The 27068-nt window shown below is 44.7% G+C and overlaps 1 protein-coding gene across 1 annotated transcript in view; it reads left to right on the top strand.

Annotated features, from left to right (window-relative positions):
* LOC115136291 (folliculin-interacting protein 1-like) overlaps positions 1-27068 on the top strand; it is a 51205-nt gene that overhangs the window by 1989 nt on the left and 22148 nt on the right. Inside the window, exons 2-4 of the mRNA XM_065023881.1 lie at positions 18921-19050; positions 25435-25587; positions 25820-25920. Of these exons, the coding sequence (XP_064879953.1) occupies positions 18921-19050; positions 25435-25587; positions 25820-25920 (384 nt within the window). The remainder of the gene's footprint in view (positions 1-18920; positions 19051-25434; positions 25588-25819; positions 25921-27068) is intronic.

Raw genomic sequence — 27068 nt, 5'->3', positions numbered from 1 at the left:
TAAGGAGTCTCTGTTGGACTGGGCCTGGAACAGCACTGCCACATCAATGCACTGTCCCTCCCTACGAATACCAGGCAGGGCAGCAGGTTGGCTGACCCTCTGAGGAAAACCTAAACAGCGCTCATATTTCCTTGGCTATGAGTGACCCAAGAGCAGCATACTGTACATTGCTGAGAGGTCCCACCCAGGGGCTTTGTTTGCTCCCCTGCCTGCCCCTGTTGCAAACAAACTTCCTTCCTGTACCACAGCACAGCCTGAAGTGTGGACTTAACACACTGCTCCTTCCCCAGCCAGATCACTGTAGATTATAAATGCCAAACTGATATTTTCAATCATTTCTGTTTGTCTATTAAGCCTTTAGCTATAGTAGTGAAATTGTTTTAGAGAGGAGAAATATATGCTCAAGTTCCTTCTCCTGGCCCTCTGCACATAGTTTCAAAACAGTGTGTGTGTCATGTGAGGGATCATCAATCATAATGTCTGCCAGAGTATCACATGTCTGTATTCCCCAGTCAGTCACAATCTATAAAAGTAACTGCCAGGTTAGATGAGGGAAAGTTATTGCTTTTGTATTCCCAATGTCCTCCTTCCCCTGTTTTGAGTGATGGTTTGGCTACCTTGTATTTAAACAAATAAATCATAATAATATGAGTTTGGCTAGTGAGTGTGTTGCATCTCAGCAGACAGCTTTTCGACGTGTTCTTCCTATACAGGCTATTTTAAGTGGCCTGGAGTTCTCAGAACCGCAGTCATGGTAAAGATATATTTTTCTCTCTAATGGAAAACTCCACCCAATCTTTTGGTATTAATTTCATTAGTCCATTGTTGACACAATCTCAAAATGTTTTGCTTGTCAGCAATCAAGTTCTCAAGATATGTAACTTTCAAAATACAGAAGTCACCCCATACTTTGCATTTTGCATAATATGATGCTGCGTTTTGTGTCATATGATGCAAATTGCATCATGTGAGGATTTCTGTATTTTTAAAGTTACATATCATGAAAACTTGATTGCTGACAAGCAAAACATTTTGGGATTGTGTCAATGGGCAAACAAACACCAATATATACTTTCCTTTAACTTTCCCCCTTCTGACGACCAGGTGGCGAATCGCATCTCTGCATGTCTGGCAGACATATCAGTGTGGATGACGGATCATCACCTCAAGCTGAACCTCGGCAAGACGAAGCTGCTCTTCCTCCCGGGGAAGGACTGCCCGTTCCATGATCTCGCCATCACGGTTGACAACTCCATTGTGTCCTCGTCCCAGAGCGCTAAGAACCTTGGCGTGATCCTGGACAACACCCTGTCGTTCTCAAATAACATCAAGGCGGTGGCCCGTTCCTGTAGGTTCATGCTCTACAACATCCGCAGAGTACGACCCTGCCTCACACAGGAAGCGGCGCAGGTCCTAATCCAGGCACTTGTCATCTCCCGTCTGGATTACTGCAACTCGCTGTTGGCTGGGCTCCCTGCCTGTGCCATTAAACCCCTACAACTCATCCAGAACGCCGCAGCCCGTCTGGTGTTCAACCTTCCCAAGTTCTCTCACGTCACCCCCGCTCCTCCGCTCTCTCCACTGGCTTCCAGTTGAAGCTCGCATCCGCTACAAGACCATGGTGCTTGCCTACGGAGCTGTGAGGGGAACGGCACCTCACTACCTCCAGGCTCTGATCAGGCCCTACACCCAAACAAGGGCACTGCGTTCATCCACCTCTGGCCTGCTCGCCTCCCTACCACTGAGGAAGTACAGTTCCCGCTCAGCCCAGTCAAAACTGTTCGCTGCTCTGGCCCCCCAATGGTGGAACAAACTCCCTCACGACGCCAGGACAGCGGAGTCAATCACCACCTTCCGGAGACACCTGAAACCCCACCTCTTTAAGGAATACCTAGGATAGGATAAAGTAATCCTTCTCCCCTCCCCCCTTAAAAGACCTAGATGCACTATTGTAAAGTGGCTGTTCCACTGGATGTCATAAGGTGAAAGCACCAATTTGTAAGTCGCTCTGGATAAGAGCGTCTGCTAAATGACTTAAATGTAAATGTAAATGTAAACTTAGGGCTGTCTTGTTCAACAGAAAGTTGTCAGTTCTTTTGACCAATTGTTCGGTCAAAATGTCTGAACACGTATTTCCCAATATATAGACATGTTTTTTAATAAAACCAACTATATACATTGTCTGATGCTTTAAGCTTACGGTGTGAAATAAGACAAATGCCTCAAGGGGGCGCAAGAGGTCTAGACCCAACTATTGTCCTCCTGCTGACTTTCGCAGATTCTGCCATTACTCTCCTGAAGTTGCCGGTAATAGGCTACATGAGGAGTCGGCAACCTTCTCATGCGGAATGCCAATTTATCTTATTTCTACCGATCTGCTCTCCACTTATGGTTTTCATATGCACATTTTCTTGAAACAGTTTGTCTTCATATCTCAATCATTGTCATGTGATTAATCAAAATTCTATCGAAATGAAAATGATACAAACCTAAAATTACTTCTATTGCCAACTATGTAAAGAAAAAATAGCCTACATAAAGCCAACAAATAAGAACATTGCGGCCTGCCGGTAGAAAATATCCTGATTAAAAATAAAAAAAATCCTATAAATCACATTGGCTACTCATGGCTTGTCTGCAACCACCTTGAAACATTGTATCAACTATCAACTTGGGTCCAGCCAAAGCTTGCTTGCGCTTTGCTAGCAACATTGTATAAAATATTCTGGGCCCACAGTTTCCTGAGCTCAGGACAGACACAGCTGTAGGCTATTTGCGCAAGGGATAAGAAGCTGTGCTTGACTTGGGCAGGAGCTCATCGGAGCTGAGTACCAGCACCTCAAATGTTCTACTGCTTGAGCTCCTGTTCCCTTTTAAATTATATTCGCTCAAAAGTGTTGTGGTGCTCCTGCACCTACATATGAACAGTACCAGCACCCAAAATGAGTACCGGAACATATTTCAGTCCAAGTCAAGCACTGATAAAAGTAATCAGGCCGGCCTATTTTATGACGTTTCCACTGGATCAGAGAATGACTTTTCACCTTTCACACTGAGTGTACCAGTCAAAGGTTTGGACACCTACTCATTCCAGGGTTTTTATTTTTTACTATTTTATACATTGTAGAGTAATAGTGAAGACATCAAAACTATGAAATAACACATATGGAATCATGTAGTAACCAAAGAAAGTGTTAAACAAATCAAAATATTTTATATTTGAGATTCTTCAAATAGCCACGCTTTGTCTTGATGACACCTTTGCAAACTCTTGGCATTCGCTCAACCAGCTTCACGAGGTAGTCACTTGGAATGCATTTAAATTAACAGGTGTGCCTTGTTAAAAGTTCATTTGTGGAATTTCTTTCTTTGAGCCAATCAGTTATGTTGGTGATATACAGAAGATAGCCCTATTTGGTAAAAGACCAAGTCCATATTATGTCAAGAAAAGCTGAAATAAGCAAAGAGATGACAGTCCATCGTTATTTTAAGACATGAAGGTCAGTCAATATGGAAAATTTCTTCAAGTGCAGTTGCAAAAACCATCAAGCGCTATGATGGAACTGGCTCTCGTGAGAACCGCCACAGGAATGGAAGACCCGGAGTTACCTCTGCTGCAGAGGATAAGTTCATTCGAGTTATCTGCACCTCAGATTGCAGCCCAAATAAATACAAACATCAACTGTTCAGAGACCGCATGAATCAGGCCTTCATGGTCAAATTACTGCAAAGAAACCACTACTAAAGGACACCAATAAGAAACAAGCAATGTACATTAGACCGGTGGAAATCTGTCCTTTGGTCTGATGAGACCAAATTTGAGATTTTTGGTTCCAACCGCCATGTCTTTGTGAGACACAGAGAAGGTGAATGGATGATCTCCGCATGTGTGGTTCCCACCATGAAGCATGGAATAGGAGGTGTGTGGTTCCCACCATGAAGCATGGAGGAGGAGGTGTGAGGGTGCTTTGCTGGTGACACTGTTGGTGATTTATTTAGAATTCAAGGCACACTTAACCGGCATGGCTACCACAGCATTCTGCAGTGATACGCCGTCCCATCAGGTTTGCGTTTAGTGGGACTATCATTTGTTTTTCAACAGGACAATGACCCAGCACACCTCCAGGCTGTGTAAGGGCTATTTGACCAAGAAGGAGAGTGATGGAGTGCTGCAGAAGATGACCTGGCCTCCACAATCACCCGATCTCAACCCAATTGAGATGGTTTGGGATGAGTTGGACCGCAGAGTGAAGGAAAAGCAGCCAACAAGTGCTTAGCATATGTGGGAACTCCCTTCAAGGCTGTTGTAAAAGCATTCCAGGTGAAGCTGGTTGACAGAGTTCCAAGAGTGTGCAAAGCTGTCAAGGCAAAGGGTGGCTACTTTGAAGAATGTAAAACATGTTGATTTGTTTCTTTTTTAGGTACTGCATGATTCCATATGTTATTTAATAGTTTTGATGTCTAAACTATTATTCTACGAATATAATAGAAAAAGTCAAATTAAAGAAATCCATGAGTAGTAGGTGTTCTAAAACTTTTGACTGGTACTGTGTGTGTGTGTGTGTTTTAGTTGAGCAGTAACACAAAATAAATAACAATTGACCAGTCGACGAATTGGGGTCAGCCCTACTGCCTTTACTAAAACAGAAGGGGAGACACTTTGTTACAACTGCAGACTGCCCCTTGAATTAAAATACTATCCTATTCATCAGCCTATTTGTGTGAGATTTAGGCTATCAAATGTACAGTTGTTTGACCTATTAGGCATATTTCTGGAACTCTTCCATGCTGTTAGTTAGCAGCACAACCAGGGTTTCGTCATAAACCACATCCAAAGCCTTTGAAAACCTGTTTTTAGTTTTAAGTGTACCTGCATTTTTTTTCTTGATTTGAATCTAACTCTCTTAATTCCAATTTTGGTTTTAATACTAACTTTGCCAGAAACCTTGTTCTCTGTCCCAGAATTGTCAATCAGAGGTTGTGTCCCAAAGGGCACCATATTCCCTATATAGGCTTGTGCAATACTTTTGACTAGAGTTCTATTGGCCCTTGCTTTGACTGTGGTGTCTAACTAGATCTAAGCTAGTATGCACAAATAACTTTCTGATTTTGCACATACTGTCTGTTACTTTGCCTAACATTCATATCTAGCTATTGAATTGCACCACCTTCCGGAGACACCTGAAACCCCACCTCTTTAAGGAATACCTAGGATAGGATGAAGTAATCCCTCTCACCCCCCCCCCCCCCCTTAAAAGATTTAGATGCACTACTGTTCCACTGGATGTCATAAGGTGAATGCACCAATTTGTAAGTCGCTCTGGATAAGAGCGTCTGCTAAATGACTTAAATGTAAATGTAGGCTAACAATATCAATTGTTGATCAATTATTATGTTACTTTTATCACAGCTAATAGAGTTTTTGCATAATAGGGCCATGGTACTGGCAGTGTCCTTTTGGTGTAGTGTTGCAGGGTGTGGACCATTACAGCATGATTCAGATTATGAATCATGTTTGATGTTACACTCCATAGACTGATATGAAAAGTTAAAGGCCTCTCAGAATGTAATATAGCCCTACCCTACTTCGGAGAGAGTCCCATTTCATAGACAGTGTGAGGTGGCAGTGTTATCTTTAGACAGACACAGTGCTGAATTTATGGGAATATCAAATCTAAGCAGAAAGTGTGCTATTACACTGGTCCATCCCAAATGGCACCCTATTCCCTTTATAGTGCACTACTTTTGACCAGGGCCTATAGAGCTCTGGTCAAAAGTAGGGCACTATAAAGGGAATATGGTGCCATTTGGGATGGAATCACAGTCGTCTGAATGCCTACTTTCTTTCTCAGCGATTGAGACTGTCAGTATTGTAGGAGCTTTTATGCAGCATTTCCAATGAGGATTTACACCAGTGTTTTACCCAAAAGAGTGACTTTTCCATCTACGCAAGCCGGCACCCATGTCTCAATGGTCAATGGTTCCAGTGGACCTGCTCTAACTTAGAGCCAAGGCATGGACACTGGTACCTCTTCAGCTTGCATTTACATAATAATGGATAACTGTGAACTTTAACACCTTCCCACAAAGCAACAGTCCTGAATGATGCAGATGTTGTTGATCTGCTCGGCACAAGTCTTTAGTGTCTTGAAAATAACTAGAGCTGCGAAGATAAACCGAAAATGACCTACAACGACATTGCCCTTCTCTTTTGCTTAAGTCGGTCATTTTTGCAGATTCCTGCAGATAGAATAAATAGTAAAAATGCAATTGTGGGACAAAAACGGTTTTAATTACCAGGTGAAACAGAAAACCAGCAGGCTCCTTTCGGCCCTTGTAGGGCAGGGGTTTCAAACTCATTCCATGGAAGGCCTAGTGCCTGCTGGTTTTGTTTTTTCCTTTCATTTAAGACCTAGACAACTAGGTGAGGGGAGTTCTTTACTAATCAGTGACCTTAATTCATCAATCAAGTTCAAAGGAGGAGTGAACCTGCAGACACTCATCCCTCCGTGGAATGAGTTTGACAAGAGTTAAATGCCCCTGGCCTATGCACAATGATGTTGGCAAAGTCATCTCTGGAGAGTCAGAAGTAAATCTGATCATTCTGGATCCTATTTTGACAGGTTGCACATCAAAATATAAATCATGCATTCCCTGGATATATTAGCTTACTTGTTTAATCATAGGCTGTACCGTCTGTTGTCTGTCTTGGCACAAAGATACTAACTGTCCCTTTACACGAACTGTCCTTAAAAAATGGTTTATCCTTAATGAGCAAAATAGTTAACCATTTATTCACGTTACTTTAAAATATTTCAGTTGTGTATATTACATTTAGTTTTATTTGATGACTATTTAATTTCAAGGCATCTCATCATAGAGCTGCTGTCTGACAAAATGACTATTTTAGTAGTTCTTCAAAGGAAATAATACTTTTATGATCGCTGTGTGCCTACTATCAATCACTTAGATCATTTATTTTCAGGTAGAGATACCTCTTGATCATGCATTCTTCTGTCCGTGTCTCTGCCCCACACTAACATAACGTAGCAGGCATTAAAGAAACACACATATATTCTTCTGTCTCTGTCCGTGTCTCTGCCCCACACTAACATAACGTAGCAGGCATTAAAGAAACACACATATATTCTTCTGTCTCTGTCCGTGTCTCTGCCCCACACTAACATAACGTAGCAGGCATTAAAGAAACACACATATATTCTTCTGTCCGTGTCTCTGCCCCACACTAACATAACGTAGCAGGCATTAAAGAAACACACATACATTATTCTGTCTCTGTCCGTGTCTCTGCCCCACACTAACATAACGTAGCAGGCATTAAAGAAACACACATATATTCTTCTGTCTCTGTCTGTGTCTCTGCCCCACACTAACATAACGTAGCAGGCATTAAAGAAACACACATATATTCTTCTGTCTCTGTCCGTGTCTCTGCCCCACACTAACATAACGTAGCAGGCATTAAAGAAACACACATATATTCTTCTGTCTGTGTCTCTGCCCCACACTAACATAACGTAGCAGGCATTAAAGAAACACACATACATTCTTCTGTCTCTGTCCGTGTCTCTGCCCCACACTAACATAACGTAGCAGGCATTAAAGAAACACACATACATTCTTCTGTCTCTGTCCGTGTCTCTGCCCCACACTAACATAACGTAGCAGGCATTAAAGAAACACACATATATTCTTCTGTCCGTGTCTCTGCCCCACACTAACATAACGTAGCAGGCATTAAAGAAACACACATATATTCTTCTGTCTCTGTCCGTGTCTCTGCCCCACACTAACATAACGTAGCAGGCATTAAAGAAACACACATATATTCTTCTGTCTCTGTCCGTGTCTCTGCCCCACACTAACATAACGTAGCAGGCATTAAAGAAACACACATATATTCTTCTGTCTCTGTCTGTGTCTCTGCCCCACACTAACATAACGTAGCAGGCATTAAAGAAACACGCATACATTATTCTGTCTCTGTCCGTGTCTCTGCCCCACACTAACATAACGTAGCAGGCATTAAAGAAACACACATATATTCTTCTGTCTCTGTCCGTGTCTCTGCCCCACACTAACATAACGTAGCAGGCATTAAAGAAACACACATATATTCTTCTGTCTCTGTCCGTGTCTCTGCCCCACACTAACATAACGTAGCAGGCATTAAAGAAACACACATACATTCTTCTGTCTCTGTCCGTGTCTCTGCCCCACACTAACATAACGTAGCAGGCATTAAAGAAACACACATATATTATTCTGTCTCTGTCCGTGTCTCTGCCCCACACTAACATAACGTAGCAGGCATTAAAGAAACACACATACATTCTTCTGTCTCTGTCCGTGTCTCTGCCCCACACTAACATAACGTAGCAGGCATTAAAGAAACACACATACATTCTTCTGTCTCTGTCCGTGTCTCTGCCCCACACTAACATAACGTAGCAGGCATTAAAGAAACACACATATATTCTTCTGTCCGTGTCTCTGCCCCACACTAACATAACGTAGCAGGCATTAAAGAAACACACATATATTCTTCTGTCCGTGTCTCTGCCCCACACTAACATAACGTAGCAGGCATTAAAGAAACACACATACATTATTCTGTCTCTGTCTGTGTCTCTGCCCCACACTAACATAACGTAGCAGGCATTAAAAAAACACACATACATTCTTCTGTCTCTGTCCGTGTCTCTGCCCCACACTAACATAACGTAGCAGGCATTAAAGAAACACACATACATTATTCTGTCTGTGTCTCTGCCCCACACTAACATAACGTAGCAGGCATTAAAGAAACACACATATATTCTTCTGTCTCTGTCCGTGTCTCTGCCCCACACTAACATAACGTAGCAGGCATTAAAGAAACACACATATATTCTTCTGTCTCTGTCCGTGTCTCTGCCCCACACTAACATAACGTAGCAGGCATTAAAGAAACACACATACATTCTTCTGTCTCTGTCCGTGTCTCTGCCCCACACTAACATAACGTAGCAGGCATTAAAGAAACACACATACATTCTTCTGTCTCTGTCCGTGTCTCTGCCCCACACTAACATAACGTAGCAGGCATTAAAGAAACACACATATATTCTTCTGTCCGTGTCTCTGCCCCACACTAACATAACGTAGCAGGCATTAAAGAAACACACATATATTCTTCTTCTGTCCGTGTCTCTGCCCCACACTAACATAACGTAGCAGGCATTAAAGAAACACACATACATTATTCTGTCTCTGTCTGTGTCTCTGCCCCACACTAACATAACGTAGCAGGCATTAAAAAAACACACATACATTCTTCTGTCTCTGTCCGTGTCTCTGCCCCACACTAACATAACGTAGCAGGCATTAAAGAAACACACATACATTATTCTGTCTGTGTCTCTGCCCCACACTAACATAACGTAGCAGGCATTAAAGAAACACACATATATTCTTCTGTCTCTGTCCGTGTCTCTGCCCCACACTAACATAACGTAGCAGGCATTAAAGAAACACACATATATTCTTCTGTCTCTGTCCGTGTCTCTGCCCCACACTAACATAACGTAGCAGGCATTAAAGAAACACACATACATTCTTCTGTCTCTGTCCGTGTCTCTGCCCCACACTAACATAACGTAGCAGGCATTAAAGAAACACACATACATTCTTCTGTCTCTGTCCGTGTCTCTGCCCCACACTAACATAACGTAGCAGGCATTAAAGAAACACACATATATTCTTCTGTCTCTGTCCGTGTCTCTGCCCCACACTAACATAACGTAGCAGGCATTAAAGAAACACACATATATTCTTCTGTCTCTGTCCGTGTCTCTGCCCCACACTAACATAACGTAGCAGGCATTAAAGAAACACACATATATTCTTCTGTCCGTGTCTCTGCCCCACACTAACATAACGTAGCAGGCATTAAAGAAACACACATATATTCTTCTGTCCGTGTCTCTGCCCCACACTAACATAACGTAGCAGGCATTAAAGAAACACACATACATTCTTCTGTCTGTGTCTCTGCCCCACACTAACATAACGTAGCAGGCATTAAAGAAACACACATATATTCTTCTGTCTCTGTCCGTGTCTCTGCCCCACACTAACATAACGTAGCAGGCATTAAAGAAACACACATACATTATTCTGTCTCTGTCCGTGTCTCTGCCCCACACTAACATAACGTAGCAGGCATTAAAGAAACACACATACATTATTCTGTCTCTGTCTGTGTCTCTGCCCCACACTAACATAACGTAGCAGGCATTAAAGAAACACACATATATTCTTCTGTCCGTGTCTCTGCCCCACACTAACATAACGTAGCAGGCATTAAAGAAACACACATACATTCTTCTGTCTGTGTCTCTGGCCCACACTAACATAACGTAGCAGGCATTAAAGAAACACACATATATTCTTCTGTCTCTGTCCGTGTCTCTGCCCCACACTAACATAACGTAGCAGGCATTAAAGAAACACACATATATTCTTCTGTCCGTGTCTCTGCCCCACACTAACATAACGTAGCAGGCATTAAAGAAACACACATATATTCTTCTGTCCGTGTCTCTGCCCCACACTAACATAACGTAGCAGGCATTAAAGAAACACACATACATTCTTCTGTCTCTGTCCGTGTCTCTGCCCCACACTAACATAACGTAGCAGGCATTAAAGAAACACACATACATTCTTCTGTCCGTGTCTCTGCCCCACACTAACATAACGTAGCAGGCATTAAAGAAACACACATATATTCTTCTGTCCGTGTCTCTGCCCCACACTAACATAACGTAGCAGGCATTAAAGAAACACACATATATTCTTCTGTCTCTGTCCGTGTCTCTGCCCCACACTAACATAACGTAGCAGGCATTAAAGAAACACACATACATTCTTCTGTCTCTGTCCGTGTCTCTGCCCCACACTAACATAACGTAGCAGGCATTAAAGAAACACACATATATTCTTCTGTCCGTGTCTCTGCCCCACACTAACATAACGTAGCAGGCATTAAAGAAACACACATATATTCTTCTGTCCGTGTCTCTGCCCCACACTAACATAACGTAGCAGGCATTAAAGAAACACACATATATTCTTCTGTCCGTGTCTCTGCCCCACACTAACATAACGTAGCAGGCATTAAAGAAACACACATACATTCTTCTGTCTGTGTCTCTGCCCCACACTAACATAACGTAGCAGGCATTAAAGAAACACACATATATTCTTCTGTCTGTGTCTCTGCCCCACACTAACATAACGTAGCAGGCATTAAAGAAACACACATATATTCTTCTGTCCGTGTCTCTGCCCCACACTAACATAACGTAGCAGGCATTAAAGAAACACACATATATTCTTCTGTCCGTGTCTCTGCCCCACACTAACATAACGTAGCAGGCATTAAAGAAACACACATATATTCTTCTGTCCGTGTCTCTGCCCCACACTAACATAACGTAGCAGGCATTAAAGAAACACACATATATTCTTCTGTCTGTGTCTCTGCCCCACACTAACATAACGTAGCAGGCATTAAAGAAACACACATACTGGACAAGTAGGTGCGTAGTGGATTATTTTCATTGTAGTTAATGACCATGTTTTCTGCGCTAAACGTTGTATAATATTGGCCTGTTGGAAACTACAACTCCTAACTACATCGCACAGCTCGGGCTTGATCGGATTTATCTCTAGAAAAAAATGGCGCATTGAGTTCAGAGAAAAAAACTGAACGAAATGGAATTCAAATAATTGATCCGACATTGGTCAATTAGTTGAAGGCAGCACTGTAACTTAGAATAACTTTATTTTCCCAGAGAGAATGTTAGTTTGGCAAGTCTAATAAGATTCAAAAAGCACTGGGGGTTGGTGGCACCTTAATTGGGGAGGACGGGATCATGGTGATGGCTGGAGCGGAATAAGTGGAATGGTATCAACTACATCAAACGCATGGCTTCCATGTTTTCTGTTCCATTTGCTCCGTTCCATCCATTATTATGAGCCGTCCTCTCCTCTGCAGCCTCCACTGGTGTAAAGTAAACGCATTACACAACATTCTTACACACACTCACAAAGGAGCATGATCCACTCAGTCATAGACACACAGACCTTGGGTTTATGACTTCCTCTGGATTCCTACATGGTTGGCCTGGAGATGTGATGTCATTCACACACACTCATGGATCATGTGACTCATTAGATCATGTGAGTGTGGAATGCAGAAGTGAGTGCTCACTTGGCTGAAACCAAGGAGACACAACAGGTTGTCGGTCAGGTGTCTGTGAGCCAGCTAAGGTAGGGCCGTTGAAAGAAACGGTTTAGTAGTATCTAGTCATTCCTGTTGTCAAAGAAAGTAAACAGACGTTGATTTGAACATTTGAAGCCTGTGTGTGTTTAGCATCTTCTGGCTTCTCTGGGGTTGTGAGAGAATGGAGAGAGGATTCCCACTTCTTCCAGTGCCCTCTGACCCCTGCCCCAGAGAGAGGTGTTTCACATCTTGCCACTCTTCGAGGGGTCACACAGACACACACACTCGGAATGGGGTGAGTGAGGTAAAAGGCCCTGACTATTTAATTTGTAGTAAGGGTCAGTGTTGTTAATGTACCACAGTACTCTACCAACAAGACCAAAACAATACCACAACAAAGAAACAGGCGTATTTTCCATAGTCACAGAATGGTACTTGAACTCAGCTACTGCTCTGTTTAATCATTGGACATCTTTTGATTTCAATACCGTTACATTTGATTTTTTTAAGACAACCATTTATTAATGAATCAATTATACAATTGTACAGCCAATGTGACTTTTACCAATCTAACTACAAAACAACAATGCTAGTGGTTTATTTGAATGGTAAATCTCTTGATAAACTGGGTAAGTCAATACAGGTGGATGCATATTATTAATTTGGAGTGCGGTGCCTGCATTGAGTTATTGAGCTTGTTTCGGCTCATTTTATGGGGCAACAGATTACAAACAATCCCTTCCATTTAGGACTAATTTTATTGGCAACAGTTAGGAGAATATATCATTTTATTGTACTGATCAACATTTGCATAGAAGCAGTCTCTTCAAACTTGATCCTCTCAATCACGTAAGAAATAATTGACAGAAGAAGTACTGAACGTAACCAATTCTAGTGCTGAACAGTTGTATTCATTTTTTATAACGAAAAAGTACCAACTTTTCGGTCTACCGTGCAAAACTAGCAGACTGTGTGTGTGTTGCCCACAGATCCAGTTACTGTGTTGGAGTGGACAATGACGAGGGGTAAGCAGGTGTACTCTTTCACCCACAAGAAAGCGTGATTAGGCTATTCTAGCCAACCATGTCCCAAAGCAGGGTTTAATTTTCAGCCCAGAGTGTTATAATATAGCCTAGCTGGCTCGGTTCACCAGAATACTGTACTGGAAAAGTACCCGCTGTGGATTCAAAAACGACCCCCACATCAGACGTAGAAAAAGTGACACAAGTGTTAGTTTTTGTCTTGAAAGCACCATTATGTTTCATAGGTTGATTATGTCAAATCATAACGTCAATGATCTTCAGGTTGGAAAGTCAGCTCCAGAAAGATGCCTGAGTTTCTGACTTGGAATTCGAGTTGGATGACTGTTCAAAATGTTTTTTTTCCTAGTCAGAGCTTGTCCCCCCCCCCCCCCCGGGTTCCCAGTTGTCTTGAACGCTCGGAAGTCTGATATTTCCAAGTTCCCAGTTTTGAACGACATAAGTACACAGTCACACAGTGTGTGCCAATGGCCTGAGTAGCTTGTGCCAGTCCGGAGGGAGGGAGGGCTGTTTGAGGTCACAATGAGGAGGACCGATTATTCCCTGTGAAGTCCTCCAGTGGATGCCTCTGCCGGTCTCTTTCTTCAGCTTCAGAGGGGGACAAGACGCCTGCCCAGTGGGCTGTCACAGCGCAAAGATCACCTGACTGTCTCATGTTGTGTGCATTTAGTTCAGTGCTATTCTTAGCCACGCTCTGGGGGAGTGTAGGGGAAAGACTGGCAGACTCACAATGATGCCCAGGTACCCAGTAATATTTACCCAGCTTTTTGTGTGCATAATTGTTGTTGGGTTTTTGTTATACTGTTTTAGGCTTTGACTGGTGGATTTGAATGTGGTTAGAACTGGATTGTATTTTCAGCTTCACAGAGCACTGCAGAGTGTGTGTTGTGCTTTGATCTACTAGTTGTTCAGCTGCGTTGCTATAGATTTACACAATTGAGGGGGGGACATTACTACTAGAGGAGGCCAACGGCTTGCTGTTATTGAGCCAATGACTATCCATTTTAAACCACGTCTTGGAAGAAGTGTGTGTGTGTGTGTGTGTGCGTGTGTGTGTGTTTTTCCAGGGGCCGCTGCTACATTAATATAAGGGAAACACTGGTGTAAATCTGCGGCTGTGTTATGCAATTTAATGTGGTGGAGATTTGGTTCTCTGACGGCTTAGAGTTGCTTCTCTATTTGGAACCAGTGTTTACCGCCTTTTAGTCAAAGGCTTTCTGTCTTCTGGCATTTTTAGGGAGTTTACTTTGGCACTGCAAGGCTCCGGCTCCTCACACATTTCTTATTTGTAGCTCTGATTCATAGACTTGGTCTATAAGGAAATTGTTGTTGTTATTACAAAGGCTAAATAGTAGTACATTTCAAACAATCACAAACTAGGGAGAGAGAGAGCAACACTTGTATGCTTTGAGAGATGGCTACTACAAGGAAATGAATATGTTGTTTATACAGTAGGCCTTTTGTGTAGGCTCTTTTCATAGGCTCCGTCATAATTGAGGTCAGTACTGCTGTATGTAACAGTCTTGTAGTCATGTGCTGATGCTTTTATGAATGGCTCTGCTGATGTCTGACTGTCACAGGGTCTGTTTCCTTGTTTCTCTATCTCTCTCTCGGTCTCTGTCTCTCTGTCCCTAGTTAAATGATACAAAGTTCATAAACTGCTCCACTTTCTCGTCTACTGACTACTGTTCTGATAAGATAGAGGGCTGATTTGACTCAATTGAGTATCCTAGCTGCAGAAATGATTTGCAAAGCTCATTTTGTATGTTTTGTTTTTGTGGTCTGTTCTGTTTGTTAAGCTGAATCGTATTACTTCCTAGGTTATATGAGAAGATGGTTATCAAAGCAGCATGCTGAGCAGTAATAATGTGCTCCTGAAACATTGACAGGGGCTCTAGGTTGGCGGGACTGTCATTGGATCCCATAATGTAGGCTGTACAGTATTTACGTCACACTGACTAAAACTCTAGGCCATAGTGAGACTATTTGGATATTTTTTTATTTTACCTTTATTTAACTAGGCAAGTCAGTTAAGAACAAATTCTTATTTTCAATGACAGCCTATGAACAGTGGGTTAACTGCCTGTTCAGGGGCAGAATGACAGATTTGTACCTTGTCAGCTAGGGATTTGAACCTTTCGGTTACTAGTCCAACGCTCTAACCACTAGGCTACCCTGCCGCCCCATATGAGTAGCCTAATGTGTGTTGGTGACATCTGTTCTTCACCCGTCAGTGAATACCTCATGCATGCCTCAGAGCGGACATCATTGATGACTTAGTTGTCTGGAGGGGAATAGGTTTCTGAACAGATGGAGCTGTGGAAAACCTGGGCTGTCTTGGGGTGCGTCCCAAATCGGACCCCCCAGAGCAGAGCAGAGGTCAAAAGTAGTGCACTATATAGGGAATAGGGTGCCATTTGGGATGAAGGCAGAGTGTTTGACAAGGTATTCTGCTCTGCTCTCTATAATTGGGATGGGAATATTCTTGGCCTGCCTTTAAAATGCTGATTCATCCCAGGGTAGGCCTCATGGACAAGGCTGGAACTCTGACGTCCTTTACTGAGTCCAAGGATGATGACTATGATGTACCATCATTTGCTTTCTAGCTTTAATTTCTTGAATCTTGTTTTTCGTTTACCTCCTCGATCAGTGCTGTCATTGAGTGAAGGTTTGATGATGGGCACGTAGAGGAGAAATTTAACCCAGATAATTGTGAGGACCCTGACACATAATTCAATCCACATTATATACAGCCATTATGTGTTAGGCTAATGTGATACCAATTATCAAAAATTTAGAAATTAGCAATCAGCAATGGAGAATTTGATTAAAAGTTCCTTTATCAATCAATCAAATGTGTCACAAAGTGCTTATGCAAAAACCCAGCCTAATACCCCAAAGAGCAAGCGATGTAGGTGCATGGTGCCTAGAAAACTCCCAAGAAAGGCAGGAACCTAGGAAGAAACCTAGAGTGGAACCTGGCTCTGAGGGGTGCCTGGTGGAGATTATAACAGTACATGACCATTTAAGGCTAGATCATTCTTCAAGATGTTCAAACGCTCATAGATGACCAGCAGTGTCAAATAATAGTCACAGTGGTTATGAAGGGTGCAACAGGTCAGCACCTCAGGAGTAAATGTCAGTTGGCTTTTCATAGCCAAGCATTTAGAGGTCGAGACAGCAGGTGCGGTAGAGCGAGAGAGGGTCGAGACAGCAGGTCCGGGATAAGATAGCAGGCCCGGTGAACAGAAACTTTATCAGCAGTACGAGCAGGTGGACTGAGGACTGGGACAGCCAGGAGTTGCTAGGCCAGGTAGTCCTGAGGCAGGGTCAGGTCCTCTGGGAGGGGAGAGCGAGAGAGAGAGATGGGAGAATTAGAGGGGGCATACTTAAGATCCCACAGGACACCAGATAAGACAGGAGAAAAACACCAGTTAGGACAGACTGACCCTAGCCCCCCCTAAAGTGAATGGCTAAGCCTTTAGGAATATTGGTAATACTCTACTGTCACCAGTGTTTGGTAAACAGCAGGTCACACAACACGCTGGTAGCCCTGGCCAGTACACATCCCTGGCCAGTACACATCCCTGACCAGTACACATCCCTGGCCCTGACAGACCACAGTGACATAGAGACATGCATACCTGTAGGCTGTGACTTAGCTGTTCTCACTCCCTCTCAATAGGCTACCCTTCACCCCATCATCCCCCCATAAATGTGAACAGTAGCCTTTAAGAGGTCCCCTTCTCACAGACTCTCCAATAAACAGCTAGAAATAGATATATGCTGCTTCCCATCCCTCAGAATTGAGATAAATGCTCCTCTGTCTGGTCCGTCTTTTATGGCCTTCCAAGCCAAACAGGAGGCTGGTGGTGTGGTGGAGGCTGGTGGTGTGGCCACAGCTATCTCTATTCCCCCCTGTGGCGGAGGCTGGTGTGTGGCCATAGCCGTCTCTATTCCCTTCTGTGGTGGAGGCTGGTGGTGTGGTGGAGGCTGGTGGTGTGGTGGAGGCTGGTGGTGTGGTGGAGGCTGGTGGTGTGGCCATAGCTATCTCTATTCCCCCCTGTGGCGGAGGCTGGTGTGTGGCCATAGCCGTCTCTATTCCCCCCTGTGGTGGAGGCTGGTGGTGTGGTGGATGCTGGTGGTGTGGTGGAGGCTGGTGGCTGGTGGTGTGGTGGAGGCTGGTGGTGTGGCCATAGCTATCTCTATTCCCCCCTGTGGTGGAGGCTGGTGTGTGGCCATAGCCGTCTCTATTCCCCCCTGTGGTGGAGGCTGGTGGGTGGCCATAGCCGTCTCTGCTTCCCCCTGTGGTGGAGGCTGGCGGGTGGCCATAGCCGTCTCTATTCCCCCCTGTGGTGGAGGCTGGCGGGTGGCCATAGCCGTCTCTGTTCCCCCCTGTGGTGGAGGCTGGTGGTGTGGCCATAGCTATCTCTATTCCCCACTGTGGCGGAGGCTGGTGTGTGGCCATAGCCGTCTCTATTCCCCTCTGTGGTGGAGGCTGGTGGTGTGGTGGAGGCTGGTGGTGTGGTGGAGGCTGGTGGTGTGGCCATAGCTATCTCTATTCCCCCCTGTGGCGGAGGCTGGTGTGTGGCCATAGCCGTCTCTATTCCCCCCTGTGGTGGAGGCTGGTGGTGTGGTGGATGCTGGTGGTGTGGTGGAGGCTGGTGGCTGGTGGTGTGGTGGAGGCTGGTGGTGTGGCCATAGCTATCTCTATTCCCCCCTGTGGTGGAGGCTGGTGTGTGGCCATAGCCGTTTCTATTCCCCCCTGTGGTGGAGGCTGGTGGGTGGCCATAGCCGTCTCTGCTTCCCCCTGTGGTGGAGGCTGGCGGGTGGCCATAGCCGTCTCTATTCCCCCCTGTGGTGGAGGCTGGCGGGTGGCCATAGCCGTCTCTGTTCCCCCCTGTGGTGGAGGCTGGTGGGTGGCCATAGCCGTCTCTGTTCCCCCCTGTGGTGGAGGCTGGTGGGTGGCCATAGCTGTCTCTGTTTCCCCCTGTGGTGGAGGCTGGTGGGTGGCCATAGCTGTCTCTGTTTCCCCCTGTGGTGGAGGCTGGCGGGTGGCCATAGCCGTCTCTGTTCCCCCCTGTGGTGGAGGCTGGTGGGTGTCCATAGCCGTCTCTGCTTCCCCCTGTGGTGGAGGCTGGCGGGTGGCCATAGCCGTCTCTGTTCCCCCCTGTGGTGGAGGCTGGTGGGTGGCCATAGCTGTCTCTGCTTCCCATCAGGCAGGCGATGGTATGAGGGACGGAATGGCAGCAATGGTACGACTGTTGGCCCTGCCAGGCCCACCGACCCAAAGGGCTGACGGATTAAGAGAGCTTTTTTGCCAACTGTCAGTCCATCACTGTCACCTCTCTTTACTTTGTATGATTATTCATACTTTATGCAACCAGACACAGTTTAGTTTGATGACCTTTGCTACTCTGACTGTGTGAGGACAGGTCTGACTGGGGAATGTCTGTCTGTACATGCTGCTGATGTTTTCAGACTCCGTTTGATAGTTTTAGTAGAGGGTCTACATTCATTGTTAGTAGTGCCAGCGTGATCATATGCTTCATGCTTGTCCTCTCTCCTCCCTCACTTTCTCTCTCCAGCTGGTCATCCCCACAGCTGGACCCTAGCCAGATCAGATTGATACTGTACCAAGACTGTGAGCGACGGGGGAGAAATGTCCTCTTCGACTCCAGTTCCAAAAAGAGGAGCGCAGAGGAAGCCCCTGCCTCGGTGAGTGACGTGTGTATCTGACTGACAAGGGGTGTTTAATGGGGCAGTACACCACAATGTGGGCGAAATAGGAAACTCTGTCTAAAGCTCCTCCTGTGGCTTTATTAAACAGGGCTTAACCGGGTTGAGCTGGAGCTCTGATCTCAATACGAGTAGCCTCATCTGAGACCCGCCACTGACGTGTAAAGCATTCTCCCAGACTCACATGACCGCAATCTCTGTGACTGACTGCTGACTGACTCTCTCTCTGACTTCAGCCTTTTTGTCATTGTGCTGTCACGGGTTACTTGCTGCAATCTACTGTTAATGTTGACAACGCCCATCTGCTTGACCTGTATCACCCATATGTGTCCAAATAGAATGTGCATATTTACTTTAACCTGTTCTAAATCATTGTTTTACATGTTTATTGTTGTACATTCAATTTGTTTATTGGATAAGGGCCAAAATGAGCCATGCCTGTCTATTCAACAAGTGTGTACTATGTTTGTCATTGCCAACCAATGCATTCTGCTGCATGGTTAAAGGTGAAGTCTGATCCCTAGCACATTATACTTTATTGCCTGATGATATTGTTTCTCCATAGAGAGGGGGAGTGAGCTAGAGAGGGGAGAGCAAGCCTAGAGAGAGAGAGAGGGAGTGAGCTAGAGAGGGGAGAGCAAGCCTAGAGAGAGAGAGGGAGTGAGCTAGAGAGGGGAGAGCAAGCCTAGGGAGAGAGGGAGTGAGCTAGAGAGGGGAGAGTAAGCCTAGAGAGAGAGGGAGTGAGCTAGAGAGGGGAGAGCAAGCCTAGAGAGAGAGATAGTGAGCTAGAGAGGAGAGTGCAAGCCTAGAGAGTGAGGGAGTGAGCTAGAGAGGGGAGAGCAAGCCTAGAGAGAGAGGGAGTGAGCTAGAGAGGGGAGAGCAAGCCTAGAGAGAGAGGGAGTGAGCTAGAGAGGGGAGAGCAAGCCTAGAGAGAGAGGGAGTGAGCTAGAGAGGGGAGAGCAAGCCTAGAGAGTGAGGGAGTGAGCTAGAGACGGGAGAGCAAGCCTAGAGAGTGATGGAGTGAGCTAGAGAGGGGAGAGCAAGCCTAGAGAGAGGGGGAGTGAGCTAGAGAGGGGAGAGCAAACCTAGAGAGAGAGGGAGTGAGCTAGAGGGGAGAGCAAGCCTAGAGAGAGAGAGAGGGAGTGAGCTAGAGAGGGGAGAGCAAGCCTAGAGAGAGAGAGGGAGTGAGCTAGAGAGGGGAGAGCAAGCCTAGAGAGAGAGGGAGTGAGCTAGAGAGGGGAGAGCAAGCCTAGAGAGAGAGGGAGTGAGCTAGAGAGGGGAGAGCAAGCCTAGAGAGAGAGAGAGAGGGAGTGAGCTAGAGAGTGGAGAGCAAACCTAGAGAGAGAGGGAGTGAGCTAGAGAGGGGAGAGCAAGCCTAGAGAGAGAGGGAGTGAGCTAGAGAGGGGAGAGCAAGCCTAGAGAGAGAGAGAGAGCTAGAGAGGGGAGAGGGAGTGAGCTAGAGAGGGGAGAGGGAGTGAGCTAGAGAGGGGAGAGGGAGTGAGCTAGAGAGGGGAGAGGGAGTGAGCTAGAGAGGGGAGAGGGAGTGAGCTAGAGAGGGGAGAGGAAGTGAGCTAGAGAGGGGAGAGGGAGTGAGCTAGAGAGGCTAGAGGGAGGTAGGGCTAGAGGGAGGTAGGGCTAGAGGGAGGTAGTGGGGTAGGGCTAGAGTGGGGTAGGGCTAGAGTGGGGTAGGGCTAGAGCTGTGTAGAGGGAGGTAGGGAGAGCTGGGTAGAGGGAGGTAGGGAGAGCTGGGTAGAGGGAGGTAGGGAGAGCTGGGTAGAGGGAGGTAGGGAGAGCTGGGTAGAGGGAGGTAGGGAGAGCTGGGTAGAGGGAGGTAGGGAGAGCTGGGTAGGGAGAGCTGGGTAAGGAGAGCTGGGTAGAGGGAGGTGGGTAGAGGGAGGTAGGGAGGTAGTGGTTGCAATTCCAGCTCACCAGTTCCTGAGGAAGTCCTATGACAGCCATTCACATGTTCCAGCCTTTGTGTTCTCTATCGGGGCAGGCCAGACATTTGTTTGATGTGACCCATTACCGTAGCAAAGAAAGGCACGCAGTCCACAAAAGCATTCCAGTGCAAAATAGGGTGCTATTCTCTGGCACGTCACATGGGGGAAAGCAGATTGGAGTGTATTTTTCATTTGTATGGATTTGTGACTAACGGATAGAACATTGTATGCTCTGACATCAATCATTTCAAGAGGTAGAGAAAGCCTGTGTAAATACTGTGTGTTGGTTGTGTTTGCTTAGAAATACAAGATAGAGGCCTGATGTTTTTCCCCCGTCACTAACATATTTAGTTTCTTCCAAGCTAGTGCACTCAACACACAGCGATGTAGACCTATAACATAAAGCATGAACAGAACAACGTTTTAGTCGCAGTACTATTGTACTGTTAAACTCTTGCATTCCTAGTGTATGTATGTAAGAGTACTGTGTGCCCTAAGTACTGTGTGCCCTCTGTGCAAAAGATATGCAACTTTAGTGTTGAAAAATCAATAAACAGCTCAAATCCTAGGACAAAGACTATATGCTATTCTTTAAGTGGTAGACTTGACTAAACACTCTACCTGGCGACTCACCCTAAATTTAATTTAGCTAATCGCTACATGCAGTGCATTCGGAAAGTATTCAGACCCCTTGACTTTTCCCACATTTTGTAACGTTACAGCCTTAATTTAAAATGGATTAAATACAACTTTTTCCTCAGCAATCTACACACAATACCCCATAATGACAAAGTGAAAACAGGTTGTTAGAAATGTTTGCAAATGTATTCAGATCCACATAAGTATTCCGATTCTTTGCTTTGAGACTCGAAGTTGAGCTCAGGTGCATCCTGTTCGCATTGTTCATCCTTGAGATGTTTCTACAACTTGATTTGAGTCCACCTGTAGTAAATGTAATTGATTGGACATGATTTGGAAAGGCACACACCTGTCTATATAAGCTCCCACAGTTGACAGTGCATGTCAGAGCAAAAACCAAGCCATGAGGTCAAAGGAATTGTCCGTAGAGCTCCGAGACAGGATTGTGTCGGAGCACAGATCTTGGGAAGGGTACTTAAAAACTGCAGCATTGAAGGTCCCAAGAACACAGTGGCCTCCATCATTCTTAAATGGAAGAAGTTTGGAACCACCAAGACTCGTCCTAGAGTTAGCCGCCCGGCCAAACTCAGCAATCAGGGGAGAAGGAACTTGGTCAGGGAGGTAACCAAGAACCCAATGGTCGCTCTGACAGAATTCTAGAGTTCCTCCGTGGAGATAGGAGAACCTTCCAGAAGGACAACAATCTCTGCAGCACTCCACCAATCAGGCCTTTTTATGGTAGAGTGGCCAGACTGAAGCCAATCTTCGGTAAAAAGGCACATGACAGCCCTTTTGGAATTTGCCAAATGGCACCTAAAGACTCTGACTATGAGAAACAAGATTATCTGGTCTGATGAAACCTGGCACCATCCCTACGGTGAAGCATGGTGGTGGCAGCATCATGCTGTGGGATGTTTTTCAGTGGCAGGGACTGGGAGACTCGTCAGGATCGAGGGAAAGATGACGGAGCAAAATACAGAGATCCTTGATGAAAACCTGCTCCAGAGCGCTCAGGACCTCAGACTGGGACGAAGGTTCACCTTCCAACAGGACAACAACCCTAAGCACACAGCCAAGTGTCGTGTCTTTGCCTATGCCGGATTAAGTGATATGACACGCTATTCTATACAAAATAATTCTCTGTAATTAATATTACCTGATTAAACTAATCAGGTAGATAATTAACTACAAAGTCGTGGCACCATGAAAAAGTGTTTTATAGAGCTGTTACCTTCCGAATAAACTCTTAAAGACCTAGTAATCTTTTACATCAATAGCAGTCAATATTAATCGTCACCTTATTCCAGTCTCATCTGAACATCAGAATTCTTGGTTATCTTCACGAACCCTGGCTAACAAGTTGAATCAGCAATATAAACTTTGGTTTAATTATTTATTTACTAAATACCTAAATAATCACACAGAATTACATAAACACAGAATGGATATTATGTCATACAGAAAACGTCCCTGGTGGACGGAGCCGACATGACTGCTGGTTACACAAAGGAAAGGGGGTTGGGTTTGAGTGAAAGAGCGGGAAGACTGAGGAACAAAGGGAGAAGCTATCCTATCGTAAATACAGTATCTTATGCATTCTAAATTACCGCCCATTTGAAAAAGGAGAAGGCAATAAATATTTACTCTGAGCTGTGCTTCGGAAGGTTGGTCGTAGATGCTGGCCGTGTTGCCCAACAGAGATCTTCCTTGTCCTTTGAAGAGTGTCTCTGGTGGTAAACTGGATACTTGGTAGTATCGTGTTGTTTGTTAGACAGTTCCTTTGTCCGTCCTTTCCGAGCCCACGTTTACATCGGCTGCTGACAACTCAACGGCTAGGAGGTATCACTTCTGGAGTGAATAAGAGTTCAAAGTTTATACCAAGTAGCCATACTTTTAGCTCATGCTATGTTCTGGCTGGTATAGTCAAAATTCATCCTTCCTGCGTGTTATAGGTTGTCACTTTCACATTGAAATTCGATGCTAATTTCATTAGGTCCTTGTCGTTCATCCAGAGCTTACGCTGAGGTTGGCTTAGTTCTTTAGGTGATCTTTGTCCTTTCAACTCGGGGACCGAAAGTCCTCACGTCCCTGGAACAGCTTATTATCTGAACACTTTCAACATAGGACTGTCGCCCTAATGTCATCGGAACAGAAAGTTATATTTTCGTTAAGGGCTTATATAGTGGAGAGAGAGAAGGATGTGTTTCATAGTTTATAACCAATGTCTCTTCACAGGGGCGGGCCACTGATTGAGCAGAGCTTTAACCTTATGAAAACCCAATTCTCTCATTTGGAAGCTAAAATTACATTTAATCTTTTCACAAATAGTTTCATATTTAAACATTTAAATTGCACAACAATTCCATGTGAATCTGATAACTATAATGTGTAGACTTTCCAAGATACAGTTTGTCATCCTATCATTAATAAGAATGTCTCAGATGACAACCAAACTGACATCATATTCATTACGTACCAACGCATATTTTCAACTGGTTGAATTACCGAAATATGGTTCCATTCCCCCCACCTTTTGATATTCCCCGACCTTATATGTTTTTTTACAAAGGCTCTTCAAGAGTCCTTCTGTAGTCAAGAGAGAGACGGAAGGGAGAAAGGTATTTATGGGGGGGTCATAAACCTACCCCCAGGCCAACATCATGACACAAGACAACGCAGGAGTGACTTCGGGACAAGTCACTGAAAGTCCTTGAGTCGCCCAGCCGGAGCCCGGACTTGAACCCGATCGAACATCTCTGGAGAGACCTGAAAATAGCTGTGCATCGACGCTCCCCATCCAACCTGACAGAGCTTGAGAGCTTCTGCAGAGAAGAATGGGAGAAACTCCCTGAATACAGTTGTGCCAAGCTTGTAGTGTCATACCCAAGAAGATTCAAAGATGTAATTGCTGCCAAAGGTGCTTCAACAAAGTACTGAGTAAAGAGTCTGAATACTAGATATTACTAGATATTTCCATGTATTATTTTATAAATTAGCAACATTTTCTAAAAACCTGTTTTTGCTTTTTCATTATAGGGTATTGTATGTAGATTTGATACAAATGTCATCAATTTTAGAATAATACCAACTTACCAAAATGTGTAAAAAGTCACAGGTGTCTGAATACTTTCTGAATGCACATACATTCAGTCTGAAACTGCCATCCTAGAAGTAATTTGTGTGACTTCAAAATGATGAGTGTTATATACAAAACAAATGAATCAACGGTTGGATCGTCTCTAACAAATCAAAGTTGATAACGCCATCATGTCGGCCGGTTCTGGCCCAACCCATCGGTTTCTGGGACCAATCAAAATGTGTTCGCGTTCTAGAACTCCTCGGGGAGTGAGGAATCCAGACTCATTGTGGAGAAGAAACGTCACTTTTGCCGGAGCGACGTAAATGGGTACATTTACATTTAATTTACATTTAAGTCATTTAGCAGACGCTCTTATCCAGAGCGACTTACAAATTGGTGCTTTCACCTTATGACATCCTGTGGAACAGCCACTTTACAATAGTGCATCTAGGTCTTTTAAGGGGGGGGGGGGGAGGGGGAGAAGGATTACTTTATCCTATCCTAGGTATTCCTTAAAGAGGTGGGGTTTCAGGTGTCTCCGGAAGGTGGTGATTGACTCCGCTGTCCTGGCGGGTAGCCTGGGTAGCCAGTCAAAAACACACTCGTACCAACATCTCAACTATTGAAACTAGAGAAACTCCTATGCTAGAACCAGGGCCTTATTCTACATATGTGAATGTGTTATTTGTGTGGTTTTCCCCACAGCAGAAGATGTGCAGTAGCGAGGCCCAGGTGAAGATGTATGGGAAGTGCTGCCAGCTGAGGCCTACAGGGGGCAGCTCCAACTCTCTGGACAGTTCCTGTGCTGCCGAGGCCCGGGAACCCAGGGAACCCAGGGAACAAGGGCTGCGCTTCCAGGTGAGAACATACTGTATGAAAGCCAGAGGGTGCACTTGACCCAAAGCCTGTTTTTACAATGGGAAGGTCCATTGATAGGAGATGAGCTCTCCAGTTCATCTCTATGGGTGAGAACAGTCCCTTTATCATGATCAAACGACCCTCAAACCCTATTATGTCGGTCCCGTTCCACCTTCTTTACCTTCTCTGTTCTCCACCTCTTTTCCCTCTCTCCTCCTCTCCTGTCTCTCAGGGGTTGCGGTGTTCCTCTGATGCCAACATGTTGGGGGAGATGATGTTTGGCTCGGTGGCCATGAGCTACAAGGGCTCCACACTCAAGATCCACCAGATACGGTGAGATCCAGGGAACAAGAGGGGGAGTGAAGTCAGTTAGGCAGTCTGTCAGGATTTCCATTAGCCACTAATAGATGTTTTTTTTGGGGGGAGAAATCAAATGAAAAGCAGATTTAAATAATATTGTCGACCAATTTTCCAGGAGAAGAAAAAAGGATCCCATTGCAAAATAATGCATGTTATCCTGTTCGTAGATTGAAATACCAGTCGATGTAGTGCCAGAGCTGTTTCTACAGCTCATCAAACAGCTGTTTGTTGCTGCTGGAGTGAAACGTGTGCTTTTTATAAGCACCATCATTGCGCAACAATTCTAAATACAATCACATGTTAAAAACAATGGCCACAATTAAAAATAGCTTCTGTTTGTATTTCTCAACTGGTAATTGAATCGTGCTTCCCATTCACCATTCAAGTGCATAAGCAATGTAGGCAGGCTTCAGCGAGTCATACAGCACTTTGCAATGAGCTGGAGGTAGTATGCATTTTGAAAACGTATACTTAATGGTTTGTAACCTGAAGGTTTTACTACATGTAATGCCTTTAAAGTAGCCTAACCAAAATCCAACCAAACGTGTAGGCAATCATTTTATAAAGACTTCCATATGCCATTGAAACCCTGTTCTATTGTTTTTCAAATAATTGTTTTTTCATTGTCCAGTAACCAAAGGCACAAATCTAGTCGTCATCAACCCATGCTAGTTGTTGCATCTTTAATACTCCCCTCTTTCTAAATTTGAAATTGATATTTTCATCTGTTTCATGAAACCGCTCGCGTGTACGGTGTGCTTTTGACAAGTGTTTTCCCGCTAAATGCATTATGGAACATATATTCTGAATTTAAACGTTCTGATCTGTTGCATGAGCCTCATTGCTTTGTAATGTTTTTTGGGATGTATCCAGGCCTACTGGTTGTATGAATTTGGGATCTATCGTCCCACAACTGTCCCAAAGTCTGTTTGGAATAGGCTTTTTCTTTCTCGCACAGAACGACAAGGTGACCAATAGAATAGGTAAACTTTTCTGCTATCGGGGAAAGTAGATTGACATAGGCTAGTGAATTAGCTGTTTGTTACTCACCTTATTGGCTGAGAAAAATGCTGTTGCATCCTCAAATTGAGTGTTCTGTTAAGATGAATTACCATAAGCTA

Source organism: Oncorhynchus nerka, linkage group LG10, assembly GCF_034236695.1.
Source record: "Oncorhynchus nerka isolate Pitt River linkage group LG10, Oner_Uvic_2.0, whole genome shotgun sequence".
Taxonomy (NCBI): Eukaryota; Metazoa; Chordata; class Actinopteri; order Salmoniformes; family Salmonidae; genus Oncorhynchus; species Oncorhynchus nerka.
This window is presented reverse-complemented; position numbering and strand designations above follow the sequence as displayed.